Source organism: Myotis brandtii, unplaced genomic scaffold (genome assembly GCF_000412655.1).
Source record: "Myotis brandtii unplaced genomic scaffold, ASM41265v1 scaffold624, whole genome shotgun sequence".
Lineage (NCBI taxonomy): Eukaryota > Metazoa > Chordata > Mammalia > Chiroptera > Vespertilionidae > Myotis > Myotis brandtii.
The window spans coordinates 803569-823358 of record NW_005370385.1 but is presented as its reverse complement, the minus strand read 5'-3'; the positions used below and the strand labels follow the sequence as shown (position 1 = coordinate 823358).

Here is a 19790-nt window from a genome sequence, read left to right as displayed (position 1 = left end):
GCAGCGGCAGGCGGGGAACCTTGGCTTCCTCCATCACTGGAGCAAGCAAGCCTCCTGTTCGCTTCAGCTGCCTGGCTGCTGGCCGCCATCTTGGTTGGCAGTTAATTTGCATATCGCCCTGATTAGCCAATGGGAAGCATGTCGGAGGTATGGTTAATTACCATGTTTGTCTATTATTAGATAAGATTATGTTAGTGGCTACCCTAGAGACTACAGCATACATCCTTGACTTACCAATGTGTATTATTAATTGGTACTGCCTTCAAACAATTCAAGGAGCTAAGAATGCTCATATTTCAGTTATCCCTCCTCAAGTTACATTGTTGAAATGTATATGTGTATGTGTAAATATATATTTTACCCTATAAGACATGATTGGTTTAGGTTTGCCCACATATTTCTCATGTTACTCTCTATTCTTTCTGCATCTGCAGATTTTCATTGAGGAATCTTTTCATTTTGACTAAATAACACATTTAAGTATTTCTTTTAGTTGGACCTTCTGGTGATTACTCCTTTTTCAGAAAAGGTCTTTGTTTCACCATTATTTTGTTGTTGTTTTTTGGTTCTTCTTTTTGTATTTTTTTAAATAAGTCTTTATTGTTCAGATTATTACAGTTGTTCCTCTTTTTTCTCCCCATAGCTCCCCTCCACTCGGTTCCCACCCTACCCCATGCCCTTACCCCCCCATTGTCCTCGTCCATAGGTGTTCAATTTCTGTCCAGTCTCTTCCCGCACCCCCACGCCCCTTTCCCCCTGAGAATTGTCAGTCCACTCCCTTTCTATGCCCCTGATTCTATTACATTTACCAGTTTATTCTGTTCATCATATTTTTATTCACTTGATTTTTAGATTCACTTGTTGATAGGTGTGAGTTTGTTGTGACGTAGTTATTCATAATTTTTATCTTTTACCTTTTTCTTCTTCTTCCTCTTCTTAAAGAATACCCTTCAGCATTTCATGTAATACTGGTTTGGTGGTGATGAACTCCTTTAGCTTGTTCTTATCTGTGAAGCTCTTTTTCTGAACTTTAATTCTAAATGATAGCTTTGCTGGGTGAGTAATCTTGGTTGTAGGTTCTTGCTATTCATCACTTGGAATATTTCTTGCCACTCCCTTCTGGCCTGCATAGTTTCTGTTGAGAAATCAGCTGACAGTCGTATGGGTACTCCCTTGTAGGTAACTCATTGTTTTTCTCTTGCTGCTTTTAATATTCTCTCTTTGTCTTTTGCCCTTGGTATTTTATTTTATTTTTTTCTTGGTTTAATAAAGAATTTATTTATTTATTTATTTTTTAAAATCTTTATTGTTCAGATTATTACAGTTGTTCCCCCTCTTTTTCCCCCATAGCTCCCCTTCACCCAGTTCTCACCCCACCCTCTGCCCTACCCCCCAGTGTTTTGTGTCCATTGGTTATTCTTATATGCATGCATACAAGTCCTTCGGTTGATCTCTTACCCCCACCCCCTCAACCCTCCCCAGGCTTCCCACTGTAGTTTGACAGTCTGTTCAATGCTGCTCTGCCTTTGTATCTATTTTTGCTCATCAGTTTATAATGGTCTTTATTATCCATAAATGAGTGAGATCATGTGGTATTTTTCTCGGCTTCCCAGGGGCCATTGCAGCCTCACAGGGTCTGTCTCAGCCTCACAGGGGCTGTCGCAGCCTCACAGGGGCCGTCCCAGCCTCACAGGGGCCGTTTCAACCTCACAGGGGCCGTCCCAGCCTCACAGGGGCCGTCTCAACTTCACAGGGGCCATCTCAGCCTCACGGGGGCTGTCTCAGCCTCACGGGGGCCGTCTCAGCAACACGAAGTTTGGCATTCTGTCTTTTGTTGGGCGGCTCCTTGCTGGACAAAATCTCCAGGCTTTCTTGCTGGCTGAATTTCTGGTATGCTTGCTTGGATTTTGTTTTCTCCTAGGTGCACAGACTGCTTGTCTGCCGTCTCCCGGCATCCCATGTGAGACTGGATCTGGTGGACTTGCTTGTGCGTTTGCTGGTACAGCGGTTCCATGTCACTGGCCCAGCCGGGTCTGGCTCTGGCTTCCTCCGAACCTGATTCTGCTTCTTGAGTGTGTCCCTTATGGGTGTAAGGAGTTGAAATCTGCAGTTTGTTGGGTTAAGCTGCAAAAGCGTAGGTGGTTCCTTTTGTGCCACTGGCACAGCTTGGGTGGGGATGTAAACTGAGTAGGGCAGGGTCTCAGGGAATCACCAGGGCGGAGCAAACAGCAATGGCGTCTCTGCGACTCCTCACCTCTCCGTGACTCCGCATCTCCCCGTCCCCGAGTGCCGGCGAGCAGCTCCGCGAGAACGCCACCCTCGCTCTCCGACCCGCTGCAAGGCAGTCCCGCCTCTCCCCGTAGGGATCTGGGACCTCAGAATCCCGCCCCAAACAAGCTCAGTGGATTCGAGAGCTTGTATCCCCTTCCCATTGAAAAAAACTGCGCATCCAGTTGCAGCCCACCTGGCACGCGACTCCGTACCTCTGTTCTTGGCGCCTCTGCATCTCCTACTCAGTCTCAATGCGCTTCTTTCTTTCCTTCCAGTTGTAGAACTTCCACTGGGCAAGTTTTCCCATGGTTCTGAATGACAGTTGTTTTGCCTTATAGTTGGTAGTTTCAGTGTTGTTGTGGGAGGCAGCACGCACAGGTCTATACCTTATGCGGCCATCTTGGTTCTCTGCCCTTGATATTTTAATTATGATGAGTCTTGGTGTGGGCCTCTTTGGATTCCTTTTGTTTGGGTTTCTCTGTGCTTCCTGGACTTGTAAGTCTATTTCTTTCACCAAGTAGGGGAAGTTTTCTGTTATTATTTCTTCTAATAGGTTTTCAATATCTTGCCCTCTCTCTTCTTCTGACACCCCCATAATTCGGATGTTGGTACACTTGAAGTTGTCCCAGAGGCTCCTTACACTATCTTCGTATTTTTGGATTCTTTCTTCTTGTTGCTTTTCCGGTTGGATGTTTTTTGCTACTTCATATTTCAAATCTTTGACTTGATTCTTGGGATCCTCTAGTCTGCTGTTGGATCTCTGTATAATATTCTTTATTTCAGTCGATCCTCTAGTCTGCTGTTGGGAGTCTGTATAATATTCTTTATTTCAGTCAGTGTATTCTTAATTTTTAATTGGTCCTTTTTGATATCCTTCAGGGTCTCACTAAAATTCTTGGAGGTTTCTAGAAGATTCTTGAGTAACCTTTTAACTGTAGTTTTGAACTCTATATCCAGTCGTTTGCTTTCCTCCATTTCTGTCATTTGTGACCTGTTTCTTTGTCTCCACATTTTGGCTGCTTTCCAGTGTTGATAGAGTGGCTTTGTGTGCTAGGTGTCCTATAGGGCCCAGTGGCTCAGCCTCCCCAATCACCTGAGGTGGACACTCTTGATGCACCCCTTTGTGGGCTTTGTGCACAGTCTTGTTGTAGTTAAGCCTTGATTGTTGTAGGTATCACTGGGAGGAATTGACCTCCAGGCCAATTGGCTGTGAGAATCAGCTGTGTTTATGGTGGGAGAACTTCTGTGCTGGAGACACCCTTATGGGGCAAGACTTGCTTCAGTGGGGCTTTGGTGCTCACTGAGTCTGCCCCCTGAGTGTGTCCCTTATGGATCTGAGGAGTTGTAATCTGGATGGTCTCACTCTGACCACTGGGTACACTGACTCTTGGATCTCCAAGGAGGCGCAAAGTCAGCCACTGCCTGAGGCCACCCAGCAGGAGCTACAGAGAAATCTGCAGATTCCTCCTCTTTGTTTGGGGTTTGGAGGTGCCTAGATGAGGCGCAGCTGTGAAGCAGTGCAGGCTGCTGAGGAGCCTTAGGCCTTCTTATGGAAGCTCTGGGGTTCTTTGACCCAGCTACAGTTTGTTAGGTTTTAGATTGCAAAAGGCCAGTCCATTCATATGCAAAAGCCTCTGCATACAGCTTGGGTGGGGTTGTAAATTGGGTGGGGCAGGGTCTCAGGTAATCACGGGGTGGTGCAAACAGCAATGGTTGCCTGTCAGCCCTGCCCCAATAGGTCCCTGGGTCTCTGTGTCCTGCGGTCCCGTGCAGGAACAATGAATACTGTGAGCATCTCTGAGAGAAAGCCGCCCTCGCATTCCGGCCTGATGCCAGACAGTCCAGTTTTCTCCCCGTATGAGTCTGGGTCCCCAGAGTCTCGCCGGGAACTGGAGTTCAGAGAAAGCGGGTGCTTGTATCTCCCTCCCGATTGAAAATTGCCATCCCGTTTCTCGCACCTCCGTACCTTCGCTCTTCTGCACCTTCTACAAGTCTCAGTGCACTTTTCTCTTTCCCTCTAGTTGTCGAACTTCCACCCAGCCAGCCTTCCCGTGGTTCTGGATGATATCTGTTTTGTCTTTTAGTTGTAGTTTTGATGTGGTCGTGCGAGGCAGCAAGTTCAGGTGTTTACCTATTCTGCCATCTTGGTTCCTCCCTGTATTGTCCTTAGCTTGGTCTGTTTCACCATTATTTTGAAGAATAATTTTGCTTGATATCCAGTTCTAGATTGGCAGATACATTCTTTCAAGATTTTGAATGTTTCATTATAAAACCTTCTGGCTTCCACTGTTTCTGATGAGACAATCAGTGTCAGTCTTATTTTCGTTTCCTTGGAAGTTAATCTCTTTTATTGACTGTTTAAATTTTCTTTCTATCTTTGTCAGAAGTGTTTTTCAGATAGGCACCATTTTGGTTTCTGTTTATATAATATCTAATTATCTGCTAAAATCTCATCTTTTATGCTTGAACATATTGAAGTTATTTTTAAATATCTGCCTGATTATTATTTGACACCCCTGCATATCCGTTTTCTTGTAGATCGTTTATTGTTTTTCTTTCTTAGCTTCCTGATTGCTTGGTTATTCATTTGTTTGCTTGTTTATTTTAGCCCCAAACACTGTATATGAAAAATTATAGAAATACATTCATACCTGGGGTGATGTTTTCTTCTTGCATAGGGCATTTTGCTTTACTTAGGGCTGGAAGCTTGGGACATTAGAATCCATAATCACCTAGTCCAGTTTCAGGACGAGAGGCCTGGAAGCTGGGCTTGGCTCTCTGGGAGGGCCAGTCTGCTTCACTCTCACTAACACAGGTTTCTCAGTCTTGACAGGATTGACCTTTGGCACCCATCAGATGCCAGCAGCACCCCTTACCCAGATGTGACAGCTGAAAGGTCTCCAGAGTTAAAGAAATGTTTGCTGGAGAACAGAATCACTCTACTTAAGAGCCACTGTCTAACACATGTTTGAGCCCAATTAAAAGTACTGGGTTTGTCTGGTCTCACTTTGACAGGCCCTGGAGTCCAGTGTTTATCCCAGTGGCTCTGAGATTGCCAAAAGGAATTAAATAATTCATAATTCATTTCAGGTGGATTTCTGTCAACAATGGTTATAATAAAAAACAGTACTTTTGGTACTTAGGAAAACAGTCTTCACTTATCAGTTGTCTAGTAGGTCACTAGTGATCTGAAAAATTCAGTTATGTGGCCCAGCTCTTCCCTTGATTTTAGATAAAATATGTTTTGTAATAGTTGAAAGAGTAGCTAATTGACTTTATAGAATTGATTTTCCTTTATAGTAATTATTTTCCTTTTCTAGGTCACCTACAATGGCTGGAGGACTGTTTGCCATGAATAGAAGCTACTTCAGTGAACTTGGGCAATATGACAGTGGCATGGATATCTGGGGAGGAGAAAACTTGGAAATATCATTTCGGGTAATTTTATTTTTTTTGCATGCTTCATTGTTTGTATGTAATGAAATATAATTTTCATCCATGATCCCGTATTATCTGTAAATTCTCTTTATCTTTATTAAGAAATTATCCTAATGATTGCTACTTTGCCATCATCTGAGACATGGGTAATAGCCATTCAGAATGTCAAAAGCATATAAGCAGCCTTATATTTATAAGAATTCAAAAAGGAATGATTGGGTGTCAATTCAGAGGACTTAATGAGCATTTAATATAGTTTTGTTCTTGCTGTGTATAGTTGGGATCAGATTTCCCTCATTGCCCAAGACTGTCTGGTTCACAGTGTTTCCCTAGAGAAATTAGTAATAGCTCCCCATTTCACTTTTAGAAGTAGCCCAGTCTATATGACAAATTTTTCATCAGCTCATGTATAGCTTACTGAATCCCTTTCATATACAAGTACCTTCAACCTGAGGAAGAAGAGAGAGGGAGGGAAAGAACTCAGAAGTCCCTGTTCCCCACCTCCCATCTCCTGATCCAGATGGATCGACATTCAGACAATAGCACAAAGCCTTGTGCATATGTCATTTTGTATTTCTGCAAATGTATTGACCATAGTATTTTTACAAGGTAGCTTTTCTTACATAATCTTTCAAATTTTAAAGTTGAAAGGAATAATAGATATTAGTTCAGTCTTATTTTGTAAATAAGGTATTTGAGTCCCATAAAAATTAAAATAACTGTATAAAGTAACTCAGTTGAAAATAAACTTTAAACTAGAACCAAGATCTTTTATATCTTAACTAGAGTTATTCTGTATATTTTATACAACTTTTTTCTTTAAAAAATTATATATACATTTTATAAGAAAGTACCTATAAAACTGAAATTACAGGACCTGTTAAGCATTCCTTGTCCCTAAGTCCTAAAGATCAAGTTTTTTGATCTAGTAAAACAATAGTGTATGATAGTAAAAGAATATTACATTAAGAGTTTACTTTTAAAAAAAAACATACAGATGGTTATAAAAAATATAGCCTTTTACTTTCTTCTATTTGAATAGTTACATCTATTAAGATAAAGCATCTTGCAAAGTCCTACAAACAGCTGTTTAATAAAGATTAGTTTTACAACAAGTCATACACTGACTTCATAGCACTGTGAGGCAACTATTGATACTTGCTTTGCTTCTGACCAGATTTGGATGTGTGGGGGTAAGCTCTTCATCATCCCTTGCTCCAGAGTCGGACACATTTTCCGGAAAAGGCGACCCTATGGTTCCCCTGAAGGCCAGGACACCATGACACACAACTCCTTGAGGCTGGCACACGTTTGGTTGGATGAATATAAGGTGAGCTTAGATTTCTCATTGAGAAGGAAGAATTAGGCCATCTCCTTTGGGGATGGCTTTGGTTGCTTTTCGCTCTTGCACATTTCTGTTTGGGGGACCATCTCCTTCTAGGTTCCTTTTCTCTCGCTTTTCTTCGCCTAGGGTTTCACTCTTTTCTGTTTTGATCTTCTTTTCATTTTCTAAGTGACTACTCAATAAGTGGTAATGTAGCCAACCAGGATCAGAAGAAACTCTGTTTCTCTTCAGTTTCTTTAGTCATTCTGGTCCCCCTCCTGTAACTCCCACCAAACCTGACTCTGGTCATGTTGTATCCTTCCGGTCGTCTTTTCTGTTAGATGCAACCTGCAATATTATTTTCTTTGCGATAGCTTCATTGAGGTATAATTCACAAACAATTTTTTAGAACATTTTGTCACCCCAAAAAGAACTGTATCCTACCCTAGACAACCAGTAATCGGCCGCCTCATTTTATGGATTTCCCTATTCTGGACATTTTATACAAATGTAATCTCGCAATATGTGGCCTTTTGTGACCATCTTTTTTCATTTAGAATGATGTCAGTTTCATCCATATTATTACCATGTATCAATTCCTTTTTATTGTGAAATAATATTCCATTGTGAACATATTGCATTTTGTTTATCCTTTCATGAGTTCATGGACATTTGGGTTGTTTCCACTTTCTGACTCTTAGGAAAAATGGTTTGGTGGTGATGAACTCCTTTAGCTTTTCCTTATCTGTGAAGCTCTTTATCTGACCTTCAATTCTGAATGATAGCTTTGCTGGATAAAGTAATCTTGGTTGTAGGTTCTTGGTATTCAGCACTTTGAATATTTCTTGCCATTCCCTTCTGGCCTGCAAAGTTTCTGTTGAGAAATCAGCTGACAGTCGTATGGGTATTCCCTTGTAGGTAATTGAGACTCTTTCTCTTGCTGCTTTTAAGATTCTCTCTTTGTCTTTTGCTCTTGGCATTTTAATTATGATATGTCTTGGTGTGGTCCTCTTTGGATTCCTTTTGTTTGGGGTTCTCTGCACTTCTTGGACCTGTAAGTCCATTTCTTTCACCAGGTGGGGGAAGTTTTCTGCCATTATTTCTTCAAATAGGTTTTCAATATCTTGCTGTCTCTCATCTTCTGGCACCCCAATGATTCTGATGTTGGTACGCTTGAAGCTGTCCCAGAGGCTCCTTACACTATCTTCGTATTTTCGGATTCTTTTTTCATTTTGCTTTTCCGGTTGGGTGTTTTTTGCTTCTTCGCATTTCAAATCTTTGACTTGATTCTTGCGCTCCTCTGGTCTGCTATTGGGTGTCTGTATAATATTCTTTATTTCAGTCCGTGTATGCTTAATTTCTAGTTGGTTCTTTATCATAGCATCGAGGGTCTCATTAGTTTTCGTGACTCTCTCCTCAAGTTTATTGACAGCTTCTAGCACATTTTTGCAAGCCCTCAAAATTGCGATTTTTAGCTCTATATCCTCCATTTCTGTCATGTTTTTTTGTCTCCGCATTTTTTATGCTTTCTTGGTGCACCCCCTAGTGGTCTTTGTGCGCAGTCTTGTTCTAGTTGAGCCTTGATTGTTGTAGTTAATACTAGAGGGATTTGACCACCAGGCCGACTGGCTGTGTGAATCAGCTGTGTCTGCCGCGGAAAACTTCTGTCCTCTGGGGAGGTGCTAATCTAGCCTTTGCCTGAGGCGATCCGGCAAATGGCTCTGCGCAGGGCTTGGGCGGGGCGGGCTCAACAGGGCGGGCGGAGGGAGCGGTTATGGTGCCCTCAGTCCCGTTCCCAGAGGCTCTGCTTCTCAGAACCCCAGGAACCGCTGCAAACCTCGGAGAGAAAGCTGCCTTCCAACTGATGCCAGACACTCCCGCTTCTCCCGTTTGGGTCCGAGTCCCCAGCGATTCGCCCGTATCTGGAGCTCAGAGTCTGAGACTCCCCCCTGACCGAAAACGACAACCGCGCTCTCAGCCACCAGCCCGCTTTGCGCGCGCACCTCCGCACCTGAGTATTTTCCACACTGCGCCTCCTCTGAGCCTCGGTGTGCTGTTATTTTTCCTTCTAGTTGAAGAGTCTCTCCTCAGAGCCCTGCCCTAAGGGGCCCCGCGTCTCAGTGTTCCGGTAATGGCTGCAAGCACCTTTGAGAGAAAGCCGCCCTCGAGTTCCGAGGTCTGCCCACTGCCAGACAGTCCAGTTTCTCCCTGTATGAGTCTGGGTCCCCAGAGACTCACCCGGAACTGGAATTCAGAGCAGTCAGGGGCTTGTGACTCCCTCCCGATTCAAAAAGACAGCCGCGTGCTCAGTTGCCAGCCCTTGCCGCGTTCACCTCCGTACCTCTGCACTTCCGCACCTCCTCTGAGTCTCAGTGTGCTTTTCTCTTACTTCTAGTTGTAGAATTTCCACTCAGCCAGCCTTCCTGTGGTTCTGGATGTTTTGTCTTTTAGTTGTATTTTTGAAGTGGTTGTGCGCAGCAGCAATTTCAGGTGTTTACCTATGCCGCCATCTTGGTTTCTCCTAACTTTACATTTTTTTAAAGAACATATTTCAACTAAACAAGACATATGTGTTTACCTATGCCGCCATCTTGGTTTCTCCTAACTTTACATTTTTTTTAAGAACATATTTCAACTAAAATACAAGACATATTTAATTAATAGATTCAATTCTGTCCTCTAGATTTTTTATATGAGGCAAACTCAGATTAACATTTCAGTATCTCTCATTTCAAAATACCTAGATATTCAACAAGTTTTTTATTATTTAATTCAGTAAACTCCAAAGTTTTAAGTTGCCAACTACTTTGGAAAACTGTTTGAGGCTGGTGAGACAGGTTTGACCTAGCCTGGTTTATTTAAATGTAAAATTGCCACAATCTTTCTGCTGGGGGAAGGGCAACCAGCCCCTTCCTCCAACAAGGATGGAACCCCCACTATTAATATCCCTATAATTATAATTGAAAAGCTTTACTACAAATTCTTTATTTTAGCTACATCCACGTTTCAACAATTTTGAGATTTAAAGCCAATTATTATTATCCAAGGCATTTTCTTGGCATATTCTGTAACAGAGATAATTTACTGACTTTCTAGTGGCCTTAATGTTAACTTTGGAATGCGGTCTATTACTATTCAAAAACTACTCTTTATTATGGAAACACCAATCTTGTTGCTTAGAACCTGCCTGTATTCTTTCCCTGGGTTATCTCTGACATCATTTTTTTTTTTTTTTGAGAAAAAACAGTCTTTGGTTTTTCTATATCATCGTAAAGAGAGTTAAACTTCCCCAGAACTATCTAAAATCCGAAATCGGATGGTGCGCGCATTTGTCTTAAGCCAGCTTTCTCTCTTTACGAGTAGAGAAATCCCAGATGCATTTCTGAATTCTGTAAAACTTTTAAATGACAAACCGGGAAAGAAAAATCATGGCAAAGATGAGACTTTTCGTAGCACTCTCGGGAGTGGGCGTCCATTTTACAGGATCAGCATGTGTCTCCCAACCCCCACTTCCTGTTTCCTCTGGGGAAATTCAGTAAATGATCTGGCTGCATTTCTTTTCTTATTAAATTAAAAGCATGCTTAATAGAAAATGACAGATCAACAAGACTAAATAAATCAAAGTTCTTTTCCTGAATGTTTTCCTATTCCGCTCTCCATGGCATTGACTAGCTTTTAAAATTATATTTGCTAAAATCTGCCTGTCCCAAGGCGCCCTATGGTAATTTTTAAACAAAGCATTAGAGTCTCCCTGTGAGGGTGTTAATAGCTCCGCCCTCTCTAGCTGTGGAGTCTCTCCATAAAAGAGGCGGATCTGGTGGGGACTTTTGATTCCCAATATGAATTAGGCATTTTGCAATTTGAACAAGAACCCACATAGTTAAAGATGACAAAGGCACTCTTTTTCCTTGAGCCTGATTTAAGAAAGTGCCTAATGACATTAGAATTTCTTTATCCTTGAGCATACAAGCTAAAAATTTACAATGGTATTTTGCCTTTGAACCAAATTCTTCCCCATTATAGTCTGGCTAGAAAAAGATGTTCCCGCCCAGTCTGGATTTGCGACTTCCAAAGCTGGTGCAGGCTTTACGGGTAGTGAATCTCCCCACCGAATTTACTGGTGGACCCCCTCACCTTTTACCAGTGATCCCCACCTTTACCAGTGGAAAACTTCTTTTTGCTCAGGCGAATAATCTTCTTCTCCAGATGTCCTTGTCTCAGGTGGCATAAATGCCAGGGTGTTATCCTGCATCTACTAGGGTTCAGGAACCTGGAGAAGGGGCTGTGAGTAAATTAATAAAGAGACTAGCTACGAAATGTGAACTTGGGAGGCACTTTTCGGGGGAGCCAGGGAGGCTTAGCTTTAGTAACTGAGCTCCATGAATCTCTGTACCCAGGGCTTTTTATTCATACATTTTGCCCTCTAGAAAGCAGATATATGTATCAAAGGTAAGGCCTGGTAAACAATAAAGGACCATCAGGTTGGGGGAAACTGCCCTCAGCTGTCTGGCAGCAGGCAATCATATGCAGACCCTCAGCTCTGCTGAAGGTGTCCATCAACCTTTTGATGGACCACCTGCATTTATTATGCTAACTACTGTTCCTAGCCTCCAGCATGGGAGGCAGGGCACATGACCAGGTTGTGGGCTTGATCCCCAGTGGGGTGGGGTGGACATGTGCAGGAGGCAACCAATCAATGATTCTGTCTCTCTCCCTTCCTCTCTGAAATCAATAAAAAAATAAATAAAAGCTATTAATGTTTAATGTCACCATAATTATCTGAAATAGTTTTATTAAAATATTTTCATTAACTTGTATTTTTAAAAATATATTTAACCTAACAACTTACAGGCTGAATGCAGATATATGAGAATCCAGCTCAGTTCTTTTTAACCATGGAAAAGATTTGCAGGAATACAAAGCAGTGTCACTGTTCTCACTCCATGTTTTGTTCCAAGCATGTTATGTTAATAGGCAATGAGTTTATTTTTATTTTTTTTAATATATTTTATTGATTTTTTACAGAGAGAAAGGGAAAAGGATAGAGAGTTAGAAACATCGATGAGAGAGAAACATCGATCAGCTGCCTCCTGCACACTCCCTACTGGGTATGTGCCCGCAACCAAGGTACATGCCCTTGACTGGAATCGAACCTGGGACCCTTGAGTCTGCAAGCCGACGCTCTATCCACTGAGCCAAACCAGTTAGGATTTATTTTTTAATGACTTAAATGTTTTTAAACTTGTGAATTGTAACTTCTGGTATGGTAAATATCAATAGATACAACTCACAGAAACAGAACCTCCTTGGAGTCTTCAATAGTTTTGAAGAATATAGAGTCCTAACAAAGTTTAAAACTGCTAACCTCATATATAGCCCGTTTCATCAATTCCAAGTGCATTAGAAGCAATTTAAGATGTCTTATAATCATTGTCAATTATGGAACTAACTAGAGGCCCGGTGCATGAAATTCATGCACTGGGGGGTCTGTCCCTCAGCCCAGCCTGCACCCTCTCCAATCTGGGAACCCTTGAGGGATAAACCGGCAGTCGGACATCCCTCTCACAATTTGGGACTGCTGGCTCCCAACCGCTCGCCTGCCTACCTGCCTGATTTTCCCTAACTGCTTCTGCCTGCCAGCCTGATCGCCCCTAACCACTCCCCTGCCAGCCTGATCAACACCTAACTGCTCCCCTGCAGGCCTGGTCCCCCCCAACTACCCTCCCCTGCCGGCCTGGTCACCCCTAACTGCCCTCTCCTCCCAGTCATCTTGTGGTGGCCATCTTGTGTGAAAGTGTGATGGTCAATTTGCATATTACCTTTTTATTATATAGGATTGTGTAAAAACTTTCTACTGACATTTTCTGTTAATATCAAGAAAACACTGGCATGAAAAATATTTTTGCTCATCCATTTTTTCAATTCTTTAAACCTCAGATGTAATTGATGATACTCATTTTAACAAAAAATCCATTCCCTTTCTCAATTTTCTTTTTCAAATTCAGGAGCAGTATTTTTCCTTAAGACCTGATCTGAGGACAAGAAGCTATGGAAATGTCAGTGAGCGTGTTGAATTGAGGAAGAAGTTGGGTTGTAAATCATTTAAATGGTATTTGGATAACATTTACCCAGAGATGCAGATATCTGGGCCCAATGCCAAACCCCAGCAACCCATTTTTATCAACAGAGGGCCAAAACGCCCCAAAATCCTTCAGCGTGGAAGGGTAAGAAAGTAATCTTATCAGAGTATTTCATTAATGTTGTATGATATAATAAGTGACATTATAGACTTAACAGATGTTTAATGATAGCCTTTAGCTTGTCTTCCATTATGTTCTTTTTATGAGAATTTCCTCTACTCAGGTGTAAGACCTTAGACATTTTAATATCTTCCCTATTTTCAGATCTTTTAATGCCAGTGATAAGAGTATGACTTTTGTAGGTAGATACACATATGAGTATTTGGCAGAAACCTGATAATTTAGGAAAACAAAAAAAAGAAATTGGGGCAGCTATATATTGTTTGGCCTCAGCTCTGGGAATTGACTGCAGACAGAAGTAAAAGGTGGGCTAGGGTCTAAGTGTTGGTACAAGGTGAAATTTCATATCCGATGATCTGAACTGAGCAGAAAACCCATTGACCAACCACATTTGTTTAGATGTTCCCTTTTGTTTCTTATAGAATTTCTTCACAATTAAATGTTAAGGATCTAGCCAGAAATGCTACCGCTTTCCTGAATCGTTTCTTAGAATTTCCTTTTTGAAAGTTGTGTAATGTTGTCATTATCGCCCAGTTTTCTCCTGTTACAAAGAAGGTGCTCCCTCTCCAGGTTCTTTCACAATGCCAACGACTAAGTGGCCAGAATTCAGCCTAGAGCTTTCCCCCTACTTGTTCTAAGACTTTAAAAAATCAAGATGTTCTTAGGTGTTTTCTGCTAAAGAAAATTAGGTACCAGTGTATGTCCATGTAATTAATCCCTGGCATTATTCTTGCCTTGTACATACTCATCTTAGTGCTTACAGCCGTCCTTGTACTGAGACCCTGTGCTTTGCTTCTCTTACGCATCGCACTTGTAGAATTCCTATGGCATTTATTTATAAACTGTATTTATCTCCAGTTCAGCATGTATATTACATTACTTATGTAGTGTCTCCTTTGCTTTATACCTTTGTTCTTTTTCCCCCAATTATCTATTTTAGTGCTAAAATGATAGTTTGATTTTCTTCCTTCCCTATAGGAGACTAGTAAACCTGTAACTTTAGGTAGAAATTCCATGTGACATTGCTTGCATATGTTGTTAAAATTGCCTATCACCTTGAAGTCTATTGTTATGCTCCTATGTACTAAAGCTAGAATTTAGGAATATAAAATGCTTTTATGACATTGGAATTCATACTACTGGAATAATATTTTCATATTTCATCCCACACCTCCTTTTCTCGCACTGGTCTTTCTTCGATGCTGGGCTTCAGGAACATTCTTTTCTTTTACAGCTTTATCACCTCCAGACCGGCAAGTGTCTGGTGGCCCAGAGCCGCCCAAGTCAGAAGGGAGGCCTAGTAGTGCTTAAGGCATGTGACTACAGTGACCCAAACCAGGTGAGCAATGCCTTTGTATTCAAAGCCAGTCCCTGAAGGGTGTCCTTCAGTGAAGGGAGGGCAGACGTTAGATTTTAATCTGATCATAGTAGCATTTTGTTTCTTTAGAGCATTATTTGAACGTTGCAGTTATATAGAATGAATTGAAGGATATGTGAATTTGTGAGAAATGGCAAAGGAAGAGCACCCCCCACACACAAACATACCTCCCCTTTGGCAGCCATCGCTTGTTCTCTGTATCTGAGGATCTGTTGTTGTTTTTTGTTTATTCCATATTTAAGCGAGGCCATGAGTTATTTGTGTTCTCTGTCTGATCTATGTCACTTAGCATAATACCCTCTAGGTCCATCCCTGTCATTGCAGATGGCAAGATTCATTATTTTTTATTGCTGAATTGTATATATGTACCACATCTTCTTTATCCATTCATCTATTGATGAACATATAGGTTGCCTCCATATCTTGGCTACTGTAAGGGGTGCAGATATCTTTTCAAGTTAGAGTTTTTTGATTTCTTTGGATAAATAACCCAAAAAGCAGGATTGCTGGGTCATATTGTAGTTTTATTTTAATTTTCTTGAGAAACCTCCACACTGTCTTCATAGTGGCTGCATCAGTTTACATTCCCACCAACAGTGTACCCGGCTCCCTTTCTCCACATCTTTGCCAACACTGTTTGTTGTCCGTCTGAATGTCCTCTGTCCATTTTTAAATTGGATTGTTTGTTTTCTTGGTGTTGAGTTGTATGAGCTCTTTGTATTTTGGGGGGTATTAACTCTATCTGATGTGTCATTTGCATATATCTTCTCCCATTCAGTAAGCTGCTTCTTGATTTGTTGGTGTTTTCCTTTGCTGTGCATAAACTTTATTGGTTTGGTGTAGTTCCATTTGTTTATTTTTCTTCTGTTTCCTTAGCTTAAGGAAACATAATCCATGTCTTACAGTTTTCAGAGTGTACGTCTTTTATCTCTTTGGTTAAATTTATTCCCAGGTATTTTATTCCTTTGATGCTATTATAAATGGCATTATTTGCTTATGAGCATTCATTATTGGTAAGTAAAAGCACAATAGTTTTTGGTGGAGTTAGGGCTTTCTGATGTCATGGCATGTCATCTATAAATTCGGATAGTTTTACTTCTTCCTTTCCAATTTGGATGCTTTTTTTTTTCTTTGCTGTGTGTAGGCCTTGGGGTTTTGATCTTTTCTTTTCTTCCTTAGGTCTGGATTTATAATGAAGAGCATGAATTGGTTTTAAGTAATCTCCTTTGCCTGGATATGTCAGAAACTCGATCATCTGACCCACCCCGACTCATGAAGTGCCACGGGTCGGGAGGATCCCAGCAGTGGACCTTCGGGGTGAGACGCTTGCTCAGGGAGGATGGGAGGAGGCTCATAGTCCACCTGTAGAAGGGTGTTCTGAGCTTGCAGCATCCTGTACCTACTCTTAACACATTGCGGACCAGTGGTTTTATTGCTGGCTTTACCCAGTGGCCAGATAGGTTTCTATTGAACGAGTACAAAAAACGTTTTACATAAATGTTAAAGGCATGCATTAAAATTAAATACCCATTGCATTTTGAAGTTATTTATTACATGTTCTTACAATCTAATATCTTTGTGATACTTTGTAAAACACTGTGTAATGTGAAGTGAGAATTCTCGTGATTGGTCCGCAATGTGTTAAGTACTCCACATCTCTCTGGATCACTGTGTCTTCTTTACCTTATTTGGATAGTAAGTGTTGTAAGTTACCTCTTTCTTCATTTTTCAGAAGAATAATCGGTTGTACCAGGTGTCAGTTGGACAGTGCCTGAAAGCGGTTGATCCACTGAGTCACAAAGGCTATGTTGCTATGGCAATCTGTGATGGCTCCTCCTCACAGCAGTGGCATTTGGAAGGTTAAGGCGGATGCGATGACTGGAATGGAATGCTTTTCCTGGGAAGATCAGCAGACGTGAAACAGCAGACATACTCTACTGTCCATTTCGGAGCACCAAGTGACCATCAGGCAGTGAAGAAGTATGTGACGTTGAGGTCATTTCTAGGCCACTGTTAAGGAACTTCTTATTTAATGGTAGGAAATCAGAATACAGTTTTAATATAAAGAGTCAGGTTTATACAGAAGGATTATACCCAGGAAATTGCTAGGTCTATTCAAATTAGTTTATGCTTTTTAATCCCCTTTAATAATGGAATGGAATGTGTCATGATTTCCTTTCTTAGAAGACTTCATAGCAGACTAGTTAACTTTAAACAAACTGACTGAATCCACATATTGTTTATAAGATCATATTTAAGGGGTGGTTAACTACTATAAATTATTTTCATGAATTATGGTACTATAGACATTTAAAATAAAGAATCCTTTTAATTATTTACCTTTTTGTAGTGGAGACTCAGGTCTGAGCTGTCCTATGTCTGTGATGCATGGTAAGAAATAAACTTGGATTCAGCTGATGAACCATGTGCAGCTCTAACTGTAGGGAATTTTCAGTTTCTAGGCTTGAACTAGGAGTTTGAAACTGAAGGTATGTGAATTTGGATACTGAAGTTGCCTGTGCAACATACAGGTAGAGTTGTTGAATAGGTTGTTGGATCTAGAGGTCAAGATTTTTATGTCAATTAAATATAAATTTAGGAATCCTGTGTATGTATTACATGCCCAAATATAAAGAGTTTTTAAAATCTTGAGTCACAAAGCAGTTTAAGCATCATATTAGAAACATGTTGGAGAATAATATATCTGCATCCCAAACTTTTTATCAGTCCTTCATCTTCAAAGACCAGATGGGAACATAATCAAAAACAAAAAGCAGCAAGCTGGCAGATTTAAGCCAAACAAAATCAATAAATGCCCTAGTAGAAGGCGGAGATTGTTAGATTGGATAAAAAGATGAGAAAGTACATGCATGTTGAGCAGAAATTGCAAGACATCTGGAGTAGCTGTATTTATATTAGTCAAAGGAGGTTTCAGAGCAAAGTATATTGCTAGGGATAAAGAAGGTTGTTAGGGGTCAGTTCATTAAGAGGAAATAATCCCAAACAACAGAACTTCAAAATACAAGCCACCAAACCTGTTCAAACTTCCAGGAGAAACGTTGTCTACAGGTATGAGATTTCCACACAGCTCTCAATAGCGATAAAACAAGTAGAAAAATACTGTGAACCAACTTGACATAAGTAACAGGGAACACTCCATCCACTCAGAACAGTAATTCTTTCCAAGTACACCTGAAACATCTACCAAGACAGTATCTTCTGGGACAACAGATTCAGCTCACGAAACATTATAAACCAGATAAAAATAAAAAAGATCCTGGAAAACCTACCAGTCACACTGCCTCAGTAGCCTGTGGGTCACAGAAGCAACCAGAAGGCTACTTTTGCTGGCTGGTGTGGCTCAGTGGTTGAGTGTCGACCTATGAACCAAGAAGTCACCCGTTTGATTCCCAGTCATGGCACATGCTCAATCCCCAGTGAGAGATGTGCAGGAGGCAACTGATCGATGTTTCTCTATCTCTCTCCCTCTCTCTCTAAAACCAATAAAATATAAAATATATCTGCAAAAGGCTATTTTCAATTGACTGAAAATGAAAGCATATCAAAGACTGTAGGTGCAGCTAACTCAGTCCTTGGAAATTCACAGCACTAAGCCCCTAGATTAGACAAGGGTTAAAGGTTTAAAAATCAGTGAGTTAGGCTTTCATGTTAAGAAAATAGAAAAAGAGCAAGTTAGAGCAAAGAAGCAGAAGAAATATTGAGTATCAGAACAGAAACAAATGAAAATAGAGAAAATTGATGAAACCAAAAACTGGATTAAGAACATCAAAAGTGGAAACCTCTCGTCAAAAGAAAAAGGACACAAATGACCAGCATCAGTAAAGAGAAGGGCAGCCTTCCTAGAGTCCCAGATGCTAAAAAGGAGGAGCAGGAACCTCCCTCCTGCTGTGGGGATGCAGCATGGCGCCGCCACTTTGCAGTACAGTTTGGTGGTTTCTTACAAAACTAAGCCCTAGTCTTTGGTCCGACCATCAAGCTTCTTGGTAATTACCCAAAGGAGTTAAAAGCTTACGCTCCCTCAGAAACCTAACTTACAGCAGCTTTATTCATAATTGCCCAGAATTGGAAGCAGCCAAGAAATCCTTCAGTAAGTGAATGGATAAACTGTGGTACATCCAGACAATGGGTATTTTTTAGTCTTCAAATAATTGAGATATCAGGCCACAAAAAGACATGGAGAAACCTTGAATACATATTCAGTGGAAGAAACCAATCTGAAAATCTACTTCCTGTATGAGTCCAGCTGTATGCCATTCTGGAAAAGGCAAAACCACGGAGATGGGCGGTTGCCAGAGGTAAAGGGAGGGAGAGATGAACAGTCAGAGCACAGAGGATTATTAGGGTAGTGAAACTATTGTGTATTGTTGGGGTCCAACCCCCGCAGGTACAGGGGTTCCCAAAGGTGTGGACGGAGTCGGCGAAGAAGGAATGACACGGAGACAGTGTTCAGTTGATCAGCAGTCTAGCCAGGTTCTAGCCAGGATCTCCAGCCAAGTTCTCTGTTTATTTCTGCTGCTACATCTGTATTTATACCAGTTGATCTTAATCCTATCCATTCTTTTCCAAAGGTTGGGGCATTTGTTATCTCCATTCCAGGGAGTAAAGATTATGTAGCTTAAGCGTGATTGTTCGTAGTTAAAGTGATTAACTACCCACCTGGCACTTAGTTAAGGAGTTTTACTGATAAAAATCCCCACCTGGGGAAACAACCTTTCTGGGAGAGGTGACCTTGGTTAAAACACATAGGGCTAAGAAGGGGAGAAAACATATTAAGAACAGTAGGCCATATACACCATAAGCTGTGCAGATGTTTCTTCCCTGCAGCGACTGTGTCAAGCAGCAGGGGTGGTCCGGCTTCTGGCAAATTCCCCCTTTTTTATTTTTTAAATGATAGCGCGTGTAAATCAGCGGCCACCTCTCGGATTGGGCTGTTCAAGACTTGGAAGAAGACTGACAAGCAATGATAGCGAGCATAGTTATAAACATAGTGGATGGAGTGCACACGGAGCCTTGTTCCTGTAGAAGGTTGCTGGCCTCTTCAGTCAAGGGATTTCAGCTGTCCTCAAGTCAGTGGTTTGGTTGTCCTTGTTGATCTGGC

The 19790-nt window shown here is 41.3% G+C and overlaps 1 protein-coding gene across 4 annotated transcripts in view; it reads left to right on the top strand.

Moving 5' to 3' along the window:
• Positions 1-17093, top strand: part of GALNT11 (polypeptide N-acetylgalactosaminyltransferase 11) — a 52420-nt gene extending 35327 nt beyond the window's left edge. For all 4 annotated transcript variants that reach the window (XM_005880072.2, XM_005880075.2, XM_005880074.2 and 1 more), the window contains exons 7-12: positions 5592-5709; positions 6887-7039; positions 13039-13257; positions 14528-14632; positions 15851-15988; positions 16404-17093. In XM_005880072.2, the coding sequence (XP_005880134.1) occupies positions 5592-5709; positions 6887-7039; positions 13039-13257; positions 14528-14632; positions 15851-15988; positions 16404-16535 (865 nt within the window). In that variant the 3' untranslated portion in view covers positions 16536-17093. The remainder of the gene's footprint in view (positions 1-5591; positions 5710-6886; positions 7040-13038; positions 13258-14527; positions 14633-15850; positions 15989-16403) is intronic.
• Positions 17094-19790: the final 2697 nt, after the last annotated feature.